This window comes from Anarrhichthys ocellatus, unplaced genomic scaffold, assembly GCF_004355925.1.
Source record: "Anarrhichthys ocellatus isolate YVR2014 unplaced genomic scaffold, GSC_Weel_1.0 scaffold62, whole genome shotgun sequence".
NCBI classification, from domain to species: domain Eukaryota; kingdom Metazoa; phylum Chordata; class Actinopteri; order Perciformes; family Anarhichadidae; genus Anarrhichthys; species Anarrhichthys ocellatus.
This window is the reverse complement of record NW_022280092.1, coordinates 542,782-564,983: the sequence shown is the minus strand read 5'-3', so window position 1 is coordinate 564,983 and position 22,202 is coordinate 542,782. Positions and strand designations below refer to the sequence as shown.

At 43.8% G+C, this 22,202-nt stretch overlaps 2 protein-coding genes across 2 annotated transcripts in view; both read right to left on the bottom strand.

The window, feature by feature from the left end:
* The window catches only part of tbc1d16 (TBC1 domain family, member 16), a 28,090-nt gene extending 9,405 nt beyond the window's left edge, over positions 1-18,685 (bottom strand). The window contains exons 1-11 of the mRNA XM_031872240.1: positions 18,504-18,685; positions 14,343-14,555; positions 13,018-13,180; positions 12,080-12,388; positions 6,142-6,336; positions 5,787-5,934; positions 5,484-5,648; positions 4,734-4,882; positions 2,237-2,371; positions 1,154-1,340; positions 600-779 (exon numbers count right to left, since the gene is read on the bottom strand). Of these exons, the coding sequence (XP_031728100.1) occupies positions 600-779; positions 1,154-1,340; positions 2,237-2,371; positions 4,734-4,882; positions 5,484-5,648; positions 5,787-5,934; positions 6,142-6,336; positions 12,080-12,388; positions 13,018-13,180; positions 14,343-14,523 (1,812 nt within the window). The 5' untranslated portion in view covers positions 14,524-14,555; positions 18,504-18,685. The remainder of the gene's footprint in view (positions 1-599; positions 780-1,153; positions 1,341-2,236; positions 2,372-4,733; positions 4,883-5,483; positions 5,649-5,786; positions 5,935-6,141; positions 6,337-12,079; positions 12,389-13,017; positions 13,181-14,342; positions 14,556-18,503) is intronic.
* Positions 18,686-18,791: 106 nt separating this feature from the next.
* On the bottom strand, positions 18,792-22,200 carry LOC116397013 (lysosomal alpha-glucosidase-like; the record flags this gene model as incomplete). The annotated part of the gene is made up of 8 exons (XM_031872105.1): positions 18,792-19,965; positions 20,056-20,208; positions 20,387-20,551; positions 20,980-21,078; positions 21,215-21,356; positions 21,466-21,614; positions 21,853-22,004; positions 22,188-22,200. Coding segments are annotated over 8 exons (939 nt in total), but the record flags the coding sequence as incomplete, so codon positions are not given.
* Between the last annotated feature and the right edge of the window lie 2 nt (positions 22,201-22,202).

The window sequence follows — 22,202 nt, the reverse complement described above, 5'->3', positions numbered from 1 at the left end:
CTAAATGTTTTTTTAATCTATTGCACTGTATTCACTTTATATGTTTATATGTTGGACTAGAGAGAAACGTCTTTTCAACTCCCCTGTATGTCCAGTACATTGTGGAATTGACAATAAAGCAAACTTTGAACTATGTGTATCGATTTCATTTCAGATGCAGCCAAAAACAGTCTACTGCGACACCATATTACATGTACCATCTACGTTGTAAAGCTGTGATGCTTTTAGGAAGTATTTAAATGTATCAATTCAAAGTGAACTAAATCAAAATGTGGGATTTTATTATATGTTGAATCTTAACTAACAAGGATTACTGATGAATAAAAGCCATTAAACCCCTTCAAAACCAAGACGTGATATGACATTTTATAGGTACTTAGGAGGATTACAACAGTCTGTGGTGACGAGCTTTAAAGGGATAACATGGACTCTTCTTTTTATTGCAGACAATGTTAACTCTGCATGCTCCCTGAAAAATCATCATAAATGGAGTGCTGTAGTGAAACAGAATACAGTCAAGCGCCTCTTTGCACTCGTATATTCAAAGTATTTCTGACAAACTTGTGTATGCAAAGGAGCCGTTCAGACTTTGGCCTGACCTGATAGTGTGCCCAGCAGGCCTCCCACATGCGCAGAGCCTCGGTGTCGGGGAACTCTCGTTTGAAGCAGAGCAGGATCCAGCGGTGGCAGAAGAGCAGCTGGAGGCCGTCCTCCCCCAGCCTGGTCAGGTGCTGGTGGAAGCGAGGCAGCATGAGACGCAGCAGCTCCCGCAGGTACATCTGGAGGCGGTTCAGAGAGGGTACACACCGTCTTACAAACACATTCAAACACATTCTAGGGAGATTTCAGTATTCTCAGGCTGGGATTATGCTTCTCCGGGCGGCACGCAAGCTAACGCACACATAGGGCTGGACAATATATAGATATCATGTCGATATCGTGATACGAGACTAGAGATAGATATTGGAATATCGTAATATGGCATAAGTATCGTCTTTTCCTCTTCTTGATGCTGATCCGGAGCTATTTGACCATCGGAGTACACTGCCGCTTTTTTGTGCATCTCCGCATAATTCCATATTTTTTTCCACTTCTACGATACAATCTGACATTTGCCCGACTCGAAAGGCAAAACATGCAAAAAACATCCTACCAGCTGCCTCTCCATGTCTTCATCCCGTGGCGAGCTGATGAAGATGGTGTTCTCCATGAGACCGACGAAGCACCAGAAGGTGTCGCTTTCGTCCTGGATCTCCGTGAGCAGGGGGGCCACCAGGTCAGACATGCCCTGGCAGTAGCCCATGTCTGGATTAAACACCGCATAGTTGAGCAGAGTCCGCCTGGTTCCAGAACAGCCACGAACAGAAAACACAAACATCTAATGTCATAAAAGCAATATAGTGTCATGAACAGCTTTTGTTATTTTGTCTCTTACATAGAAATGTTCACGACCCTGCAGCCCAGCCAAACCACAAAACAAAAAAAAAAAAAAAAGTGTGGTCCCGCCCAAACACTGAATGATCCAACATGTGTTTCAGCATCGCTGGTAATCACAAGCCCTGCTTAAGCAGTTGCTATGCCAACCCTTCTGGTAACCAGGGAGCTAATTAATGATCTTTCTTGTATCTGGGTTCTACTTTGAAGTAAACTTCCCTGGTAGTCTTCGTGCATTCGTGAGGATTGTAAAACAAAGGGAAAGCCCCGAGGACTAATTTTTTTATTGTTGTCAGTGAAATATTAACAGAAATAGATGTAATTTGGAACAAACGGGGGGTTTTGCAGTGGTTATGCAATTGGTAAAGGAAAGATAAAAATAATAGAAAGTTATTTGCGACACATGGGCACAATAGAAGCTTGAGATGAGTTTCTGTGCATCTGGACATGTGCAGCGCTGGGATCACCGTTTCCCAGACGCAGCATAAGACATAATACCTTGACAAACACCACAAGGCTCGATGAGAGTCACTAAACTAATATGCTATTTAAATCCTCTTGCTCCTCGTTTAGAAAGCCATTAGCTCCGAGTATGCATCAAAAGTGCTCCGACGGCTTAGTCGGAGTCAATAAAGCATGAAACTCATTTGCGGCTCCCTCAGGGTTCAGAATATGAAATGAGAAAGGTACGCCTGTGCGTCGGGCTGAGGGACAAGGAATGATAAGGACGGATTGAGAGAAGGTGTGGGTGAAAGAGACAGAGACAGAGATCGCGAGTGGGAAATGAAGAAAGCAGTCTGACCTCATGATCTCCACATTTGGGTTGTTCTCTCCTCTGAAGAAGTTGTTGCTGCGGTCGGTTCTCACCACGTCTTTATCCACTGTGAACTGGACCTTTCTCCAGAACTCGCTGTGCTCCTCTGGGCTCATGGACAACCTGAAGAATACACACAAACACCAGGCAGAAATGGAAAGAAATGAGATACAAGTTTTCTTAAACAAGATAAGTTTCCAGAGTCAATCATGATAGATTTAAAAGAAAGTTTTTCTAAACAATCTCTGAGGAAATGAAGGTAATTAGGATGGATTAAAAAAAAATATATAGTGTCATGAAATAATCTTAACCTCAAATGTTACTCTGGTGTAAAACGCTAATGGTTAGCTGCAATTAAAAAAACGTGGGGGTGGGCAAGCAGTGGACTGAAGGGGTATTTCACCATCAAGTGCTCCGCTGAGGATATTACCACAACCATAAAACCACCATCTATCCCTCTAAATGTTAGGGAGTATATTAGCAATGTACTCTGTGTGTGGCACTAATGTACCCAAGTCCTAACAAGCAGAGGGGATTTAATTAACACTGTTTGTTTTCCATGTGGCCCCACCAGGAATAGTGAGCGCACACCTGATGCAACGCCATGCAACAGTTTAGTTTCAGTGCCGTGTGCCTTTGTGGTTGGACCCCTTTCTTGTCTTCTTCCTCTCTCTCGAGGATGCTACTCAAGAGTTCAGCACATGTTTTTATCACTTTAAATGTCTGCGGCTGGTATGGTTAAGCAAAAAGAAAGCTGTGTTTACATAGAAATATAAAGTAGAAATATAAAGTAGGAACATAATCGCTTTAGACACTACCTCTGCCCTGGATGTTATTTCATGTTCACTACAGCATGGACCAACGTCACATACCACAGCATTCATAGACTTAGTTAGTCCGACCCTAGAAGGGCCTTGAAAATACACAAATCTCCAACAAGGAAATAAAAATAAAACAGTACAAAATACCAACAACGGCACAATGTTCCTAACATAAAACAAACTCCATTTCATTCACACGATTCCTCTTTGAAATGCTTAAGCCTGAGACATTTAAGCAATTAGTCGATCAATAGAAAGTTCATTATTTTGATAATCCATAAAACATTTTCTGGCTCCGGCTACATATCTGAAGGTCCATCTATGAACAACGTGAACGTTACTGACAGAGAGAAGTGAACTTCCTTTTTTCTTCCACAAATCCTAATCCAAAATAGAGCTCATGTAAACCTAGTCAGTGGTAAATATAAGCACTTCCTCTTTAAACCATCTTCTTGTATTAAGCATGCAGCTTGTTACGTGATGTGTTGCTAGCAAGAACTTGACTCGCAAACATAAACATAACCAGCAGTATTTGAGTGCAAAAAAGGTCAGAAAATATGGATTTTCTTCATGTATTACCTGAAGTAATTACCCAACCAACTCTGTACCATGTGATGATGAAATCCAGCTTCTGTGTGACAGCATGAACTAAATAGATGTGTTCTTATGTTTTCTATGTGTGTATGTGTACGTTTTGTTTCTTCTTAATCATTGTAGAAAACAAATAAATATATTGAGCTAAAGAAAAAAGAAAAGTAATCTCATCTAAAGGCTGTCATTCAGCGATTTTGAAGCAGTTTTTCCACAATGACAATATCCTAAAAGAATCTTCTCTGTCACTTTATCCACTCATTCTGTTCACCTGTTGATCTACATCTGCAGTTGTTACAGCTGCATTGCTTCCCTTTGCAGCTGCCTAGCTATCACAGCTGAGGGAAGGACACGGGGTTAGGAGACAAGGAAGCAAACCACAGACGTGTATCCTCGCTCCTAATGATCAACTAGTTGCCCCGGAGGCTGCTCTTGTCAAATGGTCTTTAAAGGAATCCACATCAGAGTCAGAACAAGGGCTAATTACCCGACTTCGATAAGACCTTCTGACGCACTCAAAATGTTAATAAGCCGTACGGTTGAAACATGTCCAATTATCATATTCATTACAGACAAAGGGTGGAATGTGTGAAAATATGTGCACACTCAACCTCTTGGTTAAGGGGTGGTGACAAATGAAGAGGGATGTGCTTGTGTGTGTGTGTGTGTGTGTGTGTGTGTGTGTGTGTGTGTGTGTGTGTGTGTTTTTTTTCTTTCTGAGGAGAGAGTATGATCTGATAACCGCTGACATGTTTTCTCTCCAGAGACCTTTTATTTCACACCCGGCACCTCCCCTTAACACTTCCCTGATTGTGCCTATTGATTGCTCAGCGCCTGCGATGCGGAACCACAACAGACTCACATATGATTTAATGTTTGACTGACTGAGCGCTCGGCAGCCGATACCGCAGCCACGCGACAAGCCGGTCTGCCGCGTCTTGGTCAGTCTTTTTTTTTTTAAACGATTTAATTTCCGTAACGTCAAAATAACTTTCATTTTATGACACAGATGTTATCAGCGGCCAGGAAATCAAACAAACACACATTTCTACTTCTTTCTCCCTGTTGCCCACCTCCTCTGCTGGATGTCATGATAGTGGGAGCGTTTTTGCAGTCTCCAGGCCTCCCTCTCCTGAGAGGAGTCGTCGTAGCTGTAATAGTGCAGCAGGAAGGGCCACACCTCGCCACGGATGGATGGGTCAATACCGCCGAAGAAGATGGCCTGGCGGGAAGTGGGAGGTGAACAAACACAGTGAGCACAAAAGGGCTAACAATGGGGCACACAGCAAGGGATCACTTCTGCTCTGAGAACATATCAAACCGTGTGCAGACAGTGTAGAGAACACAGCCTGCACTCAACCGTCATCTTGCTGAACTACAGCAGACAAAGTGTTTCATGAGTGTTGCATGACGCTGCAGAATTCCTAAAAAAAAACACTGTATAATCTGCATGTCCGGCATAACACTGCTCTTCTGTTCCTCTGTAAACATTTACATGTTTACAGAGGAAATGTTTTCGGTCACATTCTAACTGCCACTGAGTCATTTCAGTAAGATGGTAAACCTTCATCCGAGTCAACTCGGAGAACTCGAATGATTCACAAGGGGGGACATTGCCCAAGACCAACCCTCTGACATACTGGAGGTGCTGATTCAGACTGAGAGTTATACACTGTGTGCTTCGCTTTCAAAATGACTTTCAGTATGTGTGATTGAGAGAAACAGATGTAAGAGAATGTGAAGCTTAAGTTAAATGTGGAGAAAAGCAGCAGGTGAGACATCTCAAAACGGGATTGTAAAAACATGCAGACGCACACCCACACCTTGCGTAGCTTGTATTCCTCCTCCACCTGCCCGTTGTGGTTGAGGTGACGTAGCCAGGTGGTGACATCAAGCCGCCGATAAAGCTTCTCCTCTGGGTGAGTCTCAGCGGACGGCAGGGTGGGCCTCTGGATGGAAAACTGCATGCAGGATTTCTCATCAGATACCTGACGGAAAGAGAATCAATTGTGGGCACAGAACCAACATTTAAGTAGAAAACTGGGGGGGGAAAAAAAGCAGAAAAATGTATTTTGTTTCTCAATAAAACTATAGATGCCAAACAGGATTTTAGATTGTAACCTCACCTGGTCTTTAAGCTGAGTTTCCCTGCAGCACTTCCACTGTTGGAAGACCTCAGCCAGCTTGTCCAGGCCAGCATGGTGGAAGTTGAGAATCTTATATTGGCTCTCTCGGCTGGCAATCACCAGCTGGCCACTGGTACACGCCTCATCGCTAAACAACATAAAGAAATGATAAAGACAAGAAATTAAGATTCACAAAGAATGTGTTTATTAAAGATGGAGTAAACCTCTTTTCACTCCTCACTGAACTTTTCTCTAATCATAGCTCAGAACTCATTTTCCATTTATTATAATAAAACAAATCGACTGAGCGACGCCCCTTCAAGACCTCCCTGTGATCTTTGCACTCCCCACTGACCAGAAGAAGAGTCTCAGCGACCGCATGTGACCCAGGTCCACCCTGAAAACGCCGCACAACTGCTCCAGAACCAGCACCTTCTGCTGCTCCTCCCACCGCACGCCATGCGACTGGCCGCCGCTCTCAGAGGGGGCGTGGCTGTCCAGGCTGGAGGCGGAGCTTGCGGAGTGGGTCATTGACTCCTCGCACAGCTCCCTGGCAAAAAAACAACAACAAAAAAAGGACAAGAATTTATTTGAGCTTGATTGTGTTGAAGGGAATCGAGTCATGTTTTCCATGAAATCAAAAGGAATGAGACGTCTCATATTATTTATCCCTTCTAGATGAAAATCTCTCATTTCTTGTGCTTCTTATTTAGAATCGCAGCCATTGTTCTACGTGGAACATTGATAATAAATATGGTGTCGACAGTTGCCAGCAGTGTTTAGCCCAGCAATAATTGTTCAGACATATAGTTCAGCCTCTGTTGTTTGTGTCTCAGTATGGTTCAACCAAGAGGCTGAGAATGGGAGGAATGCATGGAGGCTTCTGAGGACACACACACACATAAGGAAATCTGTACACACACAAATCACACTGTCTGCTGTCCAATTTCCCCTGTCATTCCCCCATGGCCAGCATGTTGTTCCCGGCACTGAAACCTGAGCCGAGGGTTCTTCTGCTGCAGGAGGACGGACACACACACACACACACACACACACACACACACACTCCACAATTATGTGCAGCGAAACACGCACACAAGCGACAACACAGAAAACATATAAAGCTGTGTATGTGGCCAACACAAATCCTCATCCTGCGCCACACAAGTACACACACACACACGGACCATAGCTAATGACCATAATGCACTCTCGAACACGTCTCGAGACATGCTAATGCTGAGAAACAGAAATGTGTTAAACCCACTGACATTTGAGAAGTAGACGTCTACATGAAGTTATTTGCTTACTACTAGCCATCAAAAACACTCGCACACATTTATTTAAATAATTAAAACAAGAATTTAAAAAAATGCAGTTAATTATATCTTTGATTATAAAAAAAAGAATGCCACAAGAACTGTTTCCTTTTTGTATGAATGAAAGTGTGAAATTAAAAGTTTATTTTTGTTATAATTTGAAGGAAAAAATTACAAAGAAAACTATTATCTATTTACACCAATGGTACAAGTGGCATGTTTATAGCACTTTGAAAAGATAAGGGAGGCCAAGTCTAATCTAGTTCACCCTGAATCAATCATGTCCGGCTAATCATTTCCCCGTAAGCAGATGGGAAAATAACAAGGCTGATCAATCCAAGCTGCACAGTTTCCTCTGCTATCTAGTGATTTACTGCTCCCTGTCTCATGTATCACGCCACTAACCAGAGTGTGGAATACAAGGAGACTGGGAGAGAGGCACAGACAGCTCTGGTAAGGAAGTGAAGCGATGAGAAATATACTTTCAAAAAGGACTTCTGTACTCGCTGTCTCATAAGTCCGATGGCGGTCAAGCTCGGGTTGTTAACAAGGCGCATGAGCCCATTTACAGCAGACATTTCCTTCAGTCTTCTACGCTTTTGCGTATTTCTCCACATAAAAATAAAAGTGCAAAAACCATGGAAAATGTGGTGAGAAAGCACATGATTCTTGGCATTATAGCACAGATCCTCCGCTGTGCTGCATTGAAGCGGGAACTCAGCGAGTGATTAACAACTGTCTGTCAGAGTCAACGGCCTGATTCTGTTCATGTGCTGTAGGCAGCCAACGCAGGCAATAGCCAAGCCATAAACTGTACAGAGAGTGCATTATGTAAACAAGCTGTTTTGACGGAGTCAGGCTGCCGCAACCGGCTTGTCCCACCAGGCCGGGGCGAGATCAAAACTGCCCCGAGGCCCTTCATAACACCTCTCTCCGCACACACGAGGCTTTACCCTGGGGGAAGGTGCTGCCAGGTCACCCTGAGAACCAGGACCAAGTGCTACAAGCCTGCAGGGACTCCCAGGCCCTTCAGCTAATCCCTGGAGAGATGAGGGAGGGCTCGGGTGAAGAGGGTGAAGGAGGGAGGGGGGCTCTCTGCAGTGCCAACACTGGAAAGTGGTCACTACAGTTTAAAGTAAAAACATCTGACGTTTGTCATAATTATGAATTATGTGGTATTATATTAATCCCAGAACAGCAAACATTCAAGTCAGATGTAGGCCTTTCTACATACTCGTCCTCTAAAAAGAGTATTAAAACAGTATTCATCCGCCTCTTTACAACATTGATTCCAGATACCTACACACGGAGGATCTCAATTGAACTAATTTAGTATTTTCTGTTTGTAAAGCGTTTAGATCTGCTGCAAAGATCAGTTTTCACTTTGACAGTTCAGCCCAAAATCAAAAATAAATATTTTCTCTCTTACCTGTAATCCTCTTACCAAAGCTCCCCAAAAACAATGTGAAAAACTCAAAAGCGATGTCTCTTTCCAAAAACAATGACCCAGTTACTCAAGATAATCCACAGACCTTGTTGTGAGCAGTTTCCTGGAGGAACTACGGTTAAAGCTAAATAGTTCCGACAGCTTGAGTAACCAAGTCATGATTTCTGGAAAGTGACATCGCTGTTGAGTTTTTCAAATTTATTTTTTTTTGGCTCGTTAAGCACCACAAGCCGAGTGCCATATAGTTTGATTATATTATATCTCTACAGACAATATCTCCAAAACAAGGCAACTCACACCAAAACCATCTAGACTGATAATTAGCAAAGGTAAGAGGAGAAACGTGTATTTTTGATTTTGAGCTGAACTGTAAAAGTTGTAAAACAATACACGAAAACTTCCAAAGGGCAGGTCCAATAAATAATAAAAAAGGAAAAACTATTTCCAATACATAACGATGTTTTTAATTTACCTCTTCAGTACCCTGCACATGATTAAACGGGAATAAAACTGTGGTCACGACTGCTACACGCACATGTAACCAGTGATAAATGATTGTAGCTGGAGGCATCACAAGCCAAACACATTGGAAACCACTTATCTCAGACATCACATGCTCGTGTTCTGCACGTAAAGCCTCACGAGGGCAGTGCACACTGACAGTCAACAGCGGTTTCATAAACTTCTGTTAAACTTTAAAGGAACTTCTTACGCTGTGGATTTCTCTTTTTCGCCCTCCCCCACCACCCCACACTTTTCATCCGCTCTCGCTCTCCCATGCGCGGTTCTTTCTCTTTGAATGATTCCAAGTGACATGTTTCCAGTTCCTGGCCCCTTAACAGTGTCAATTAAAGCAAGAGAGAGAGAAAGAAAGATCGAGTGGGTTCCAGGGTTTTGGCTGCTGCTCCACGCTCTTCAGTCCTCTAATCCGGAGAGCTGACATTCAGCCCAGCACAACAACCCCGGGAGCACTGGGAATCAAAGGGCTTCACACAGACTTTGGTAAGGGAAGGGGAGTAAGGGGGGGGGGGGGGGGGGGGGATATTTCAGAGGTGGGCAACACAGAAAGAAACAATATTGAGAAAAACAGAGAGAGAATGAGCAAGAGGACAGGATGCAAAATAAAGAGGGGAAGGAATGGACGGATAAAGGAGAATCCAAGAGAAGAGGATGGACACGAGTGCCAGAGAGCTGAGGAGAGACACCAACGGCACCGAGGAATGGAGGAAGGGAAGGACACAGTAAAGGTTAGAAGCTGTGAAACAGAGAGCGCTGCCAAGTCACACACTGACTGCACTTACAGCAAGCTGGGGTCTGAGAGTGGTTAAAAAAAAAAAAAAAAAAAAAGGCCTAAACACACACTGACACAGGCTCACACATTCTGGGCAACAAGTCCAGCCAAATAGCTGCGTGAGGAAACGACCACGGAGGGAATCATAAAGTCAAGCGGTCGTGAGGTCCGAAGAGCAACACAATCACTGTCCAGATGGCTCGCTTGATTAGAGAGCAGTCTCTCTGGAAGCACTGGGGTTGTGGGTTTTTAAGGATCTGGGGACCTATTTAGGGCCATCTGTGACATTATGAGACATTCAGACAGAGAGCAGCGTCCAGAGAATGAGCCCATCTTGACCTTTTGGTCACATTTCATAGAAATCATCTACCTGAGTTCACTCCCAATGGCACGCTGAGCTGCAGTGCAGGAAGCCACCATGTGGCCACAGAGTGTAAATGATCACTCACGCAATGAGTTCCTTTCTTTTTGGCTCCACCTTGTGGTAGTTTAGGGTAACTGAATGTACCTTTATAACACACAGTAACTTGTAACAAATGACCATCTGCATTACTGTGCTATACATTAAGCTATGACAGCTTGTCATTCAGATGAAAACTGCTGACTTTTTGTGTCTAAACGCCCCGTCCTCAGAGAGATGCAGATTGTAAATACGAACTTATGTGACAGTTTGATAAATTCCACATAGAATATCAACTGAGGAATGCGTCTTTGTAGTATTGGAGTACAGTTATGATACAATAACTGGGAATGTAGAGACAGCAGGAATAACACACAGACACATCCTTAAATGATCCTACAGCACACTCGGAGGATTTCCATACTCCCGAAATCTGTTTGCCAAAACTAACCTTTTACTACTTGTAACATGGCCATGTGCTCGGGGTAATTAATTGGGTTTTTTAAGCAACCGGGGGGGAAGTTAACACAACTTATACGCAGTGAGAATTTTGAAGGCCGACTCCATGTTTTTAACTCAACATATCTAAATTTCATTGCTTCCAGACCAACAAAAGCAACTTTGCATCAATAACTGTAACGGCTCAATGAGAGACGGTTGAATGTTTGATCAAATCTTACTGAATGTAACTGTCATTTGACAGTTTGCAGATTTTTCAATACTGGTTTGAAAAAAGAGCCCAAACTAAAAAAAAGACAAGATTTAAATAAGTTTTTAATAATGAATAGAGATACACCGACACCGATATCTGATACTAACTCAAATAGATGGATCAGGTACCAGTGATAACAGGCTGATCTGGTATCAGATACCAGTATTTTAAACAAGTTTGTCGGGGCGTCACGATTCTCCAAGTTCATGAGTGGTTGACAAGTCGATTATTACTGGTTTTTCAGCACTGACGGCAATACCATCTTCAGACTATAATTAGCCATATATTAGCCATGAGTGAGCTTGGACCTGAATATTTATAAAATGATGGCTACGGCCCTGATTGCAGATTCAGTTTTCCCATTTGTCTCAAATAATTCTTAATTAATGTTGTGTTTCTGCTATTTTGTCAACCTCATTTAGGCCGTCTGCTTCTATAATTATCTTCCACAACAATTACAAAAGCAACCCCACAATTAAGCTCAATTAAGCTGAACAGCAATCTGCAGCATGCGTCATCTTTAACAAAGGAAGTCAATAACTGTTATCATTTATTTTTTAGAAACAATTACAAATGATAGTAAATGATATGGAACTACTTAGTGCCACTAATAGATATTGCCTCAAATGCTGGTGATTTACTTATAAAGACTGTCAAATTATGAGATGTTGTCATAGAAATTATAATGGGAAAATCGCACAGACAAAAGAGGAATAGCAGTCACAAAAGTAAACTCTCACAAGCACCAACTGCTGGATGTTTGTGAAACAGCACCACTAACTACAAGTTAGAACATTACCACATTTAACCAACGAAAACACAGCCTTATTAAAAGGTTCTCTCACCTACAATTAACCATTTTTGACAATCGCAGAGCAATAAAAACACTACAATTCTTCTTCACTGAAAAGCTACAAAGGCAGACGTGAGAGAGTGTGACATGCAACACACGTCCCAGGTGGTACTGCGGTTATATAGTATGTACCTTAACTCTTCGGCTACCAGGGTGCCCAAATCACCCAATTGTTGATAATATGTGGGACAGGACCATATAAGAATAACTGTGCAGTGTAAAAATAACAATAGAGATCATAAACGAAGCCCATTTCAAGCGACTAACTGACCTGCTCTCACTGTCCAGGAAGACGGAGCCGCCGCTTTCACAGAGGGCCTCGCTGACGGGGGACAGGCAGAACGGGGAGGAGAAAGTGTCCGAGTCCGAACCCATGGTGCTGTCCCGACTCACTTCGTCCGACAGCTCGCAGGAGCCCTCGTCGCCCTCCTCCCCCGTCGAGGGCAGCTGCTGCTGGTGTGAGGAGGGATCCGCCCCCGCCTCGATCGCAAGGCTGTGGCTCTCTGCGGAGGTGCTGCTGGTGATGTTCCTCTCCTCATCCTCATCTTCCTCGTGGGCTCCTGGGTGACGGGAGTGGGGTCTGGAGGGGAGACAGGTTGGTTCAAAGCACCATCGGCATCATGTAGAACACTGATGATGTTTGTAATCTCAGTGTAACACTTTAACTTCATGCCTTATCTTGAGTTATTCTTCAACAGATCTAACTTTTATTATCATTATAACAGAGGCAGCAACCTCCGGGTCTGAAAAGTGAAGCCACAGCAGAAGCTTTGCTTTCTAATATCCATCAGGTGGCGATACTTCTGGTTGCAAAATAGAAGTCTATGAGAAAATGACCCGACTTCTCTCTTGATTTACTACCTCAGTACAACATTGTAAACATGAGTTTATGGTCTCAACCTCTACTTTAAAGTCGTCAGCATGATGTTCATTTCGTAAATGATGACCCCCAATGTATTGTCACATTTTGGTTGTCTAAAATGATCTTATACAAGGTTCCAGTTGTACTAAATCTACCCTCTCGTGTCACTTCTGGTTGCAAAAAACAAAAGATGGCAACGTCGAAAATGACGAACTCGAGGCTTCAAAACGATCCACAAATCAATGGGTGACGCCAAGGTGACTCCGTCCACTTCTCATACACAGTCTATGTTATATTAACACACCAAGACTTTTGAGGATACACATTTTAAGAAATGACGTTCCCACCGTCGGGCTCGACGCCGTGCATTCCTGCGTACAGGGGAGCTCTCCGGTGTGATGTAGCGCAGCGCCTCCTCGTCCTGCTTCTGGATGCGGGAGTTGGGCACCCAGGTCAGAATCAGAGTGGTGCCGAGGCTCTCGTCCTTCTCCGTGTGGACGCACAGGTAGCCTGCAGGGGGCGACATAAACCACAGACCAAAAATAAATAATCATGTTCAATAAAAAGAAATGAGGAAATGACAAAACTTTTATATAAGCTGCAGGGAGCTGCAACACAAAGACAAACATGAAACCTGAGAGGAGATAAAAACACAGAAAGAGATGAGGACACACCCCGAGAGGCCAGTGACTACCTTGTTACACACAAGCAAACACACACACACACACACACAAGCAAACACACACACACACACACACACACACACACACACACACTTGGAGGATCATAAGAGGTAAGAGAAGGAGAAATTAAGGAAATGCTATTTGTGTTCATGCCAGGGCGAGTTAAAAATGTAAACCAGTCACACAGGTGGTGTGACTGGTTACACTTATAAAACCACACGGTCAGAATCGTCCGATGCATGAACAAGGCAGGTGGACCATGGTCAAAATATTTTAGTCTGCGTTACAGCGGTTTTAGTAAAAGGAGGAATATTGTGCATTTACAGTTATACAGTAGTAAAAGTGGAAAGCTCTATGAAAGCCTGTGTCGTGCTGACAGCAGAACATCTGGTCAACAGCTGTAAATATGCAATGAGTTTCAGAATCCTTTCTAATCTTTGCTTTTTATGGTGACATTTTTTGGTAAAATAATAAGCGAACCCATTCTATTGTATATTTGCAGTGAGAGATCTAGTGCCTTTTATTTATGTTCCATTTTATTTTACTGGTTTTAAACCTTTTTTCGTTGTCTTTTTATATTGCCTTGTGTTTCTTTCATATCTTGTCTTAATGCCTTTTTATGTCTTATGTTAAACAGTCTGAATTACCTTGTTGGTGAAAGGCAATATACATTTAAACGTCCCTTGTCAAGCACAATAGCATCTGTATATAAAAGGTGGATGAGACGCTGAGGGATTGTGACATTAACACTGCACTAGGAACTTAAAATTCGGTACATCAAATGATTTCTCGACTTACTTCATGTCCCATTACAGGGTCGCTGCACGGTTTTAAAAATCAAATCAAAGACTTTTGAAGGATCAACAGGAACCTTTCATTAATAGCTTAGCTGACAGGAAAGCAGGTCACAACGGTTTCTCTCCACATCTCCGTTCACACCACACAGAAACGCAGCAGGAAAGACGATTCCGACATCAGTCCAGCCTCACCTGGGTGGTGCTCTGCCAGGCCGGGCAGCGGCTCTGCAGGGTGCACGCAAACGTTATTTTTGGAGAAGATGATCTCGCCATCCAAGCCCGAGCGCAGCGACAAGCCCCCCGCCCCGGGGTTAAAGGTCAGGAGATCGGAGGCCTTGGAGGAGGCGCGTCGCAGGAGCCGACCCAGAGACATCTCCTGAAGCACAGGGACGCTGGGCCCATCGTCTGGATATTTGGGAGTAGAAAAGGGAGTTTTTATGCGGAGGAGGGGAGGTCAGTCCATGACGGACATGTGTGAGTGTTGAAGAGCAGGAAAAGCAAAGGGCGGGGGGGGGGGGGCATTAGAGGAAAAAAAAAGGAAACATGACAGGTCAGGTTTGTGTTTTAAGGACAGTGTGACACGGCGTGGCACTAGAGAGGACTGCACACCTCCTCCTCACCTACACTTCACCTCCTCCGTCACACGTGTCCCTGTATTTACTGCAGTGTCCTCTCTGCAGCGCTCAACCCCACAATCCCCTTTCCCCTCCGTACCTGCTCAGCATTTCTTTATGCCACAGTTTCTTTGCGGATGCCTGCACCTACTAACAAACACACTCACAGGATCTAGTGGATATAGTGTGTAACCAAATAGGTCCCACCTTCTGTAAACAACACACACACACCGGTGTGTGTACACACACACACACAAAGACATGTGCAAACACACTTCCCTCCGTCAGTGTCCAATTCAATTCCTGGCAGATATCGGCATCCAACAGATGTCATCAGCAGCAGCACTGAACTGGGATCAGCAGGTCACACCACCGGTGTTTCACCTGTCTGCTTCAGAGGGAAAGTCTCAATTGATGAGACAAACGTTGAGTCCAGCAAAAAGTGACACGGCTCTTTTGATGTTGCAGGATGGTGTGTTGTTGTTGAAGGCTTCCTTCTTTGAAAAAGACTTAAAGTGATCTTTTTCAGGCTCAAAGTACACTAAAAAGAAGTGAAATCTAACTCTGTTGTTGTTGGTTTTTTTGCTCCTGTTTGATCACCACACATAGAACTCGTTGATTAACTTGCTTTGACATGTGGATCTGTATCTTTGGACCCACTTCACGTGTGTAACCTTGTTTTCTTGTTGGCTGAACATTGACATATGTTCCCCACTCCATTTGAGGAATGTTCCCTCCTTTTTCCTCAGAGGGCATGTTTACCTCTGCCTGATTAGGCAGGCACCCTGCTTCCTAATGCCAGGCCCCAGACAGGAAGTCTGCTGGCACGAAATCCAGGCACGACCTGGGAGAGGTGTCGGCCATCATTTGCTTTACATTTCAAAAATTGTGTTTTACCATTTGTGCCGTACATCCTGTAAAAGATTGGGGCTGCTGTTTCTTTCAGATAACAATCAAATTGTCATAACCTTTTTTTTTTTTTTTTCAATTAACAGAGAAATCATTTCATCTAATAGATTGAGAAATTAACTGCATACTTCCTACTGAACGAATGATTAAGTATGAATTTACCAGCAGACAGCCGGGCCAGTTTCACCGAACCTCGCCAGCAGCGCTCACATCTTCAAAAACAGTTCACCAAGTACACACCCGAAGCCTAAATAAATGCATCAAGTAGCAGTTACGCACGTGGTGGCCCAGAGCTGAGATGCACGCCTGCACAGAACCGGTCTTGACATCTGCATAGATTACTATGACATCTGTTGTGTAAAAAAACTCATCAGATACACTGGCAATGTAGACGGGGGGGGGTTAGTCAATTGTTGATTGTATTCAACAAACATTACAGCAGTGGTAGTTGCAGACACACCTGGCGGAGATCTGCACTTCACTGAGGGCACCTTTCTAGTTTTATATGTAAACAGACTGGAAAAAAAAGTACATTTCATACAACTAGGACTCTAATGGGCAAGATAATAATCTAAAACAGGAGGACAGAATATTCACTTGCCAAGTCACCATTCCTCTATTTGCAAGCCACAATATTACACTACTGGATATTTGCATGATAACTGCTTCAAATGGCACTACACACCGATGGACTAAAGCAGTGTCAACACAATCTGACTCTGCATTCCTGCAAGAAGACACACACACTCCTGAACAACATGCTACCTGAACATAATGACAGGCCGCGATCTGAAACATGCCACACACAGCTGTTTCCAGTGGCCTCATAACAGCAGCAGTAATGTGCAGCTCTCCAGTGGTTATTTCGGTCTGTATGTGATTACAGGGCCACTCGGGTCAGTTTGATAGTGCTCGTTCAGTCTCGTCCTCTCTCACTCGCTTCATCTTTTATGCTGTCAACACCTCAGCGTGCTCACACGAGGCCTCTCCTCTCTGACCTTTCACTGTTTTATCAAATGATTCACATCCTTTCGGACACTCTAAACTCTAGTCTCGTCCCGCTAGATTGCCTCCCAAAAAGAGAGCTTTTAAGAAGAACTTGAAACCCATGGAAACTCAGCTGCAGGTATAGAAGCTGCCCGGGTCTCAGCTTCTCACCTCTGGGCTACATTAATTAAGTTGTCACGCTGACTCTTGAGTAGGAGGAGCCAATACTGAAAACCCCCTTTACATCCGTGCTGTATACTAACATGCCTGCAGCAACTGAAAGGAGACCACAAAGAGGCCTGAGAAACAAGGTTGTTGTGTGACTCTGAAAAGGCTGGGTAAGTTATGAGGAAGCTTTATGGGCGACTCAGTGGGAGCGTGGAACGCACTTTTCTCTCTCGGGAAAAGTGTTTTAATGAGCTTCGTGTAAAGTAATACAACGTGTGTGCCCTATAATGTAAATACACTCGTTAATATATAGATATTAGCTTATCTCAAATATCTCTCAAATATCAATGTCTTTATGCGCCTAAAAATCCTGCTTTACCCGGCCGATTGAACTGTTATTATCTCAGGCAGAAGGATCATGCGACCTGTCGCGTGTGTGTGTGTGTGTGTGTCCATTAGTATGTGTGTGTGCACCTCTGTGTCTGTCCACGGCTAATCTCCCATTCTGCTACAGCAAACGTCATAATATTTTAGGTGACAAGTTATGGCTGCATGCTCAAGGACCTCTCGTGGTTGCGGTGACTCAACACCCTTTACTGCCTGTTTTATTATACTGCCTGCTGACCACTCACTCACTATACTCTTAACCGGCCCCCGGCTGGTCGGGGGCCTCAAGTTATAACACATCCAAGTGCATCTCTGACCCCAACATCTGCTACGCGCCCAGAGTGAGGGGGTATTAGTTTGCAGTGTGTTTGGCTAAAAGCTAATGACAGTACACACACTGCTGTGCCTCACCGAAACTCAGCCGCTGATAAGCTGGCAGACAGTGAGTTTAATTTGGATACGGCAAGATTGTCTGCACTCTGAGTGCACCTCACCTTTTAAACTGCATTTTAATGAAGGGTGTTTTCAATCATTTACAATATTCTCTTTTACATATGTAGTAGAATCCTTGCACAGTAATGCAATCAAACACGAAAACACCAAAGAGTTGGATCACCCCATGAATGGAAAAGTATACAATATATTGCATATCATTTTAAGTGTTTATGATGTACTGAATTACATTAGAACAGGGATTTACCTTTTACTGCTCGGTCCCTGTATAGGGTGAATTTAGGTTAAAGGTGTTTGTGTGGTTAAATCCTTGTCTACCAAAATAAAAACGCTGGTTGAAGGTGGCCTCTCCCTGTCCGGACTGTGGCAGGACTGTGGGGAAATACCTCGAAACACCGCCTGTGTAGCAGAGGCGTGCCATGTTGTCGGGGGCTTCATCAGCTATCATTACACTGACACCGGCAGCATCCGCCAGACAGCAGGATGGGACCAGGCTTTTGCCACCACAGCACTATTTACACACGAATATATATATATATATATATATATATCTGAGAGTTGTATTGCCTCAACAGCTAACTGTAACGTTACCATCTTGAGCATAAATATTTCATTTCAGCTGCTTAGACCATGGCCGAAATTCCTGCTGGTTGCATTTCACGGTGTCCGCGTTTACATGCAACTTTAAAGTTTGTTTTAGGCCAACAGCAGCAGAAGACAACGTTCTTCGCTCGTACCGGAGACATGTGTCCTTCTAAGGTGTTGCCATTCACCTGTTTTCAAGCAGGAGAAATGAATGAATAGCAGAAACGGGGCCAAGCGGCTGAGCTCTCACCTTCAGTCCCGCCGCAGAAGTCTACACCCCATGTCGACCATCCATCTCACCGGGGACCGAGCGGCATGTACCGGTGTCCTTTCGCCGCCTTTTCTCCCGGATTTAGCTCTGCTGTTTACGGAGTGTAGTCTTGTTTGTATCCCCGTGTTTTTCCCGACAGTGACACCACACGTTTAACTGCTGCTCTTTCTACAGCAAAAAAAAAACACTTCCGGTTGTAAATTTCAAAGTAAAACCTGCCTTTCAGAGGAATACGGCGCTGACGCCTCAAGGCACTTCATGCCGCTTTAATTTGTAAACTAAAGTTGTCTTACTTCCTGTAACTACTTGCTCATGCGTGTCTAACTTGACCGAACAGCTCCACACCAATCTCCAAAATCCCGCTGCTTCCGGAAGGTGAAGGCTTTATATCCCACAAACCGTTACGTTCAGACGTTAGAATGAACACACGGAGGTTCACGAGGGCATGTCTGCACTTTAAAATGAAAAATATATATGTTTTACATTAACCCAAGTCATCATCCGACCCACCCCTCCTTAAAGAGCTCACTCTCTTTCATCACAAGTGACGTTTTAAAGGTCACCGGTAAACGCTCGAATGCGGATGGTCCGTCATCAGGACCAGAGATCTCGTCACAGCATCTCGTCACACAGATGCTGGAGGCTTTACCTGTCCGTTTAATTAAAACCGTTTTTAGTTTCAGGCAATGAATAATTTCTCCCCTTGCTAAATTAACAAAACACAAATTACTGCCTTCAACCTATAGATTTAGATGTTTTGAACTAAAAATAAATTCTCAAGTAGAATTGTAAATTGTTTATATATTCAATAAATCATGTACAATTCTGGTGGTACACGCAAATGCTACTGCACTTACATGTTGTATTATGTTGAGAAAAAGTAATGACACAAGTTGGTACTGTGGGTCTCATTACAGAGACGGCATGAAACAGTATATGCAACATCTTAGGAGCGTCATAGTAAACAGTCAGCAAATGAAACCTTCTGATAAGCTATCACATGCAGCGCTGCAGACAAATACATTTTTATAATACACTTCAGTTACAAATACATATAAACACGATTTCAAAATATAAACAGTCTTAGAAGTTATATACATTTACAAGATATTACATGGTCTTGATTCGGTGTAGCAGTTAGCAGCAAAAACGACCTCGCAAGAAAATCAGACACGTCAAGATGATGGCTCCCTTTGTTTTTAAAAACACGCTACTTACAGAGCATCTAATTTAGAAAAAGAGGCAAATTCAAGCATAAGGTGCATCTCGAGCTCCAGGATGGTTGGGATGGCTCAAAGAAATCAGCTGGTGTGTGATCTTTACAGTAGTAAATGCAAAGGCTGCCTAAAGTTCAGCGGTAATAAAGTTCAGTGCATCAGAGAGCCCACTGGACTGTAAACACCTCCGACATCGGCAACGCGAGGCTGGTCACTGTCAAAACCTGCAGTAAGAGAGAGACGCCAACAGAGTTCGACTTAATGGTTATATTCTTTGACACAAAGACAAATGTCAGTAGACATGATGAAGTCACCTTGGTGTCACTGCGGTACGTGAAATCCCTGACTTTGTCCCCATTGGCTAATACATATAAAGGTGGTGAGGGCACCCCGAACACCTGCAGCCCTCCCAGCACCAGACCATCCAGGGCCCCATTCAGCCTGAGAGGATCACTCACCACCTGAGACTGAAGAAGACATTAAGGGACCATTTATGGGTCTTTTTGTCTGAATTTATCAGGTCAAGGGTTTTAAGCATTTCAACATAATTGCATCATTCAGAAAAGAAAAGTAGTAGCGCAGTAAAATGCAAAACATTGTCTCTGCAGCTTTCCCCAAAGCAAATATCACTCGTCTCTCTCCTACCTGCCCAGCAGTGAAGATAACATAACAATAATTTCCCATTTCGAAAGTGTGAAGTGTGTCCCCGTCATCCCAGAACAAGTCTCCCCGGGCCCAGCCGCCCGCTGACAGAGCCACGGTCAGGAAGAGAGGGTTTCTGCGTGAGGCTGCGGTTGTCAAAGCAGGCTCCTTCACAAGAAAAAGGCACATCAAAGAAAAGATGATGAAATTATACCAAATGCACTCTTAAGTGTTTGAGGCTAGCTTTTGAGCTTTAAGACGTCAGTCGGGATGTCATGATAGTTATAGTTCAAAACAACGTTAATGTCACATCCATTTTACTGAAAACTAAGGTTCCTGCGTAGATAAAGAGACAACAATTAATATTAGATTTGACACCAGTCTCAGCTACATAGAAGTAGAAATTGTAAATAGTAATTCTGAGCACTTGTTTCCCAGGTTTCAATTGTACATCGTGTTTTTTGGGGAGGATTTTTCCACCCTCAAATATTTTATCAATAATTCATCTCCAACATGTTGTCTCCCAATGAACCAAAAATCAAACAGAAAGTGTTACGGTCAGTAAAATGAGCTGCATGTTGGCAGCAGACACCCACCTGCTGGGGGATAATGTGTCCTTCCCTCACATGGGCGTTGATGGTGTCCAGAGGGGCTGGCAGGAGCAGGTACTGACCCTTACTGTAGAAAGGCTGACCCTAGTGAGCAACACACAGATGACCAGACCTCAAAGGGAAACAGGTGAACACTCCAGTAACATGTTACTAGAAAAAGCCTCAAACATGGCTGCCTTTAGCAGTAAACAAACCAAATATTGATTGGAGTTTGTCTCACATTGTGCAGGCTGTACCAAGTGCCAGAGGGCAGGTAGGCGGCCAGCTCTACTGCCCCTCGCTCTAAGACGGGGCTGATGAGAAGTGAACTCCCCCACAGGAACTGTCGGTCTATGGCCTGACAGTTATCGTCAGTGGGAAACCTAAGAGGGACGGATAGACCAGGAGCAGAAAAAATCGATGTGATAGAAAATGAAGCATGGGGTCTCAGTCATTTTACATAGGACAATAGAAGACAGAGAGGACACATACTCCATGAAGAGAGGCCTGGCCACGGTGGCAGCAGAAGAGTGTGCATGATGGAAGAGTGTGTAGAGGAAAGGGAGAAGGGAGTAACGAAGGTTCAATGCACTCCGCATGGCTGCCTGGGCCTTCTGCCCAAATACATAGGGCTCCTGAGGCTGAGGGACACATAGAAACACGCAGACAATGACAAGATATAGAGTTACCTCTATTCATAATACATGAAACAGATGGACTGCTCTAGACGCAGTGAAAAATCATACGGGGCGGACATTGACGTCCTAAAAAACTACTGTAACTACTGTAAAAAAAATGCACATGAATTAACTCAATGAATCACATAAGTTAGCACATAAAGTACACACACAGTACACACAAACAGTGTCTCTGTCTCACAGCGTTCGACTTGTCATTGTGGTTTCTCATAAACGGGTAGAAGGCCCCAAGCTGCATCCATCGAACACACAGTTCCTCGGTGGTGTTCCCTCCAAAGCCACAGATGTCCGCCCCCACAAGGGGCACGCCGAACAGGCCGAATTGCAGCACCGCTGCAGGAGGGGACAGGTGCAAAAAGGTCTGTTTAAAACCAACAAATGGTCTGTGGCCACAATTCTATCAGTTAAAAACTAGAGCCCTCTCCAGCCAATGTCCCACTGAATAATCACGTGCATTCAAACATGTGGGACAATGTTTGATCATAATAAAAACACAGTGTTATGACATCTCCTCACCAGGGATGGAGTATC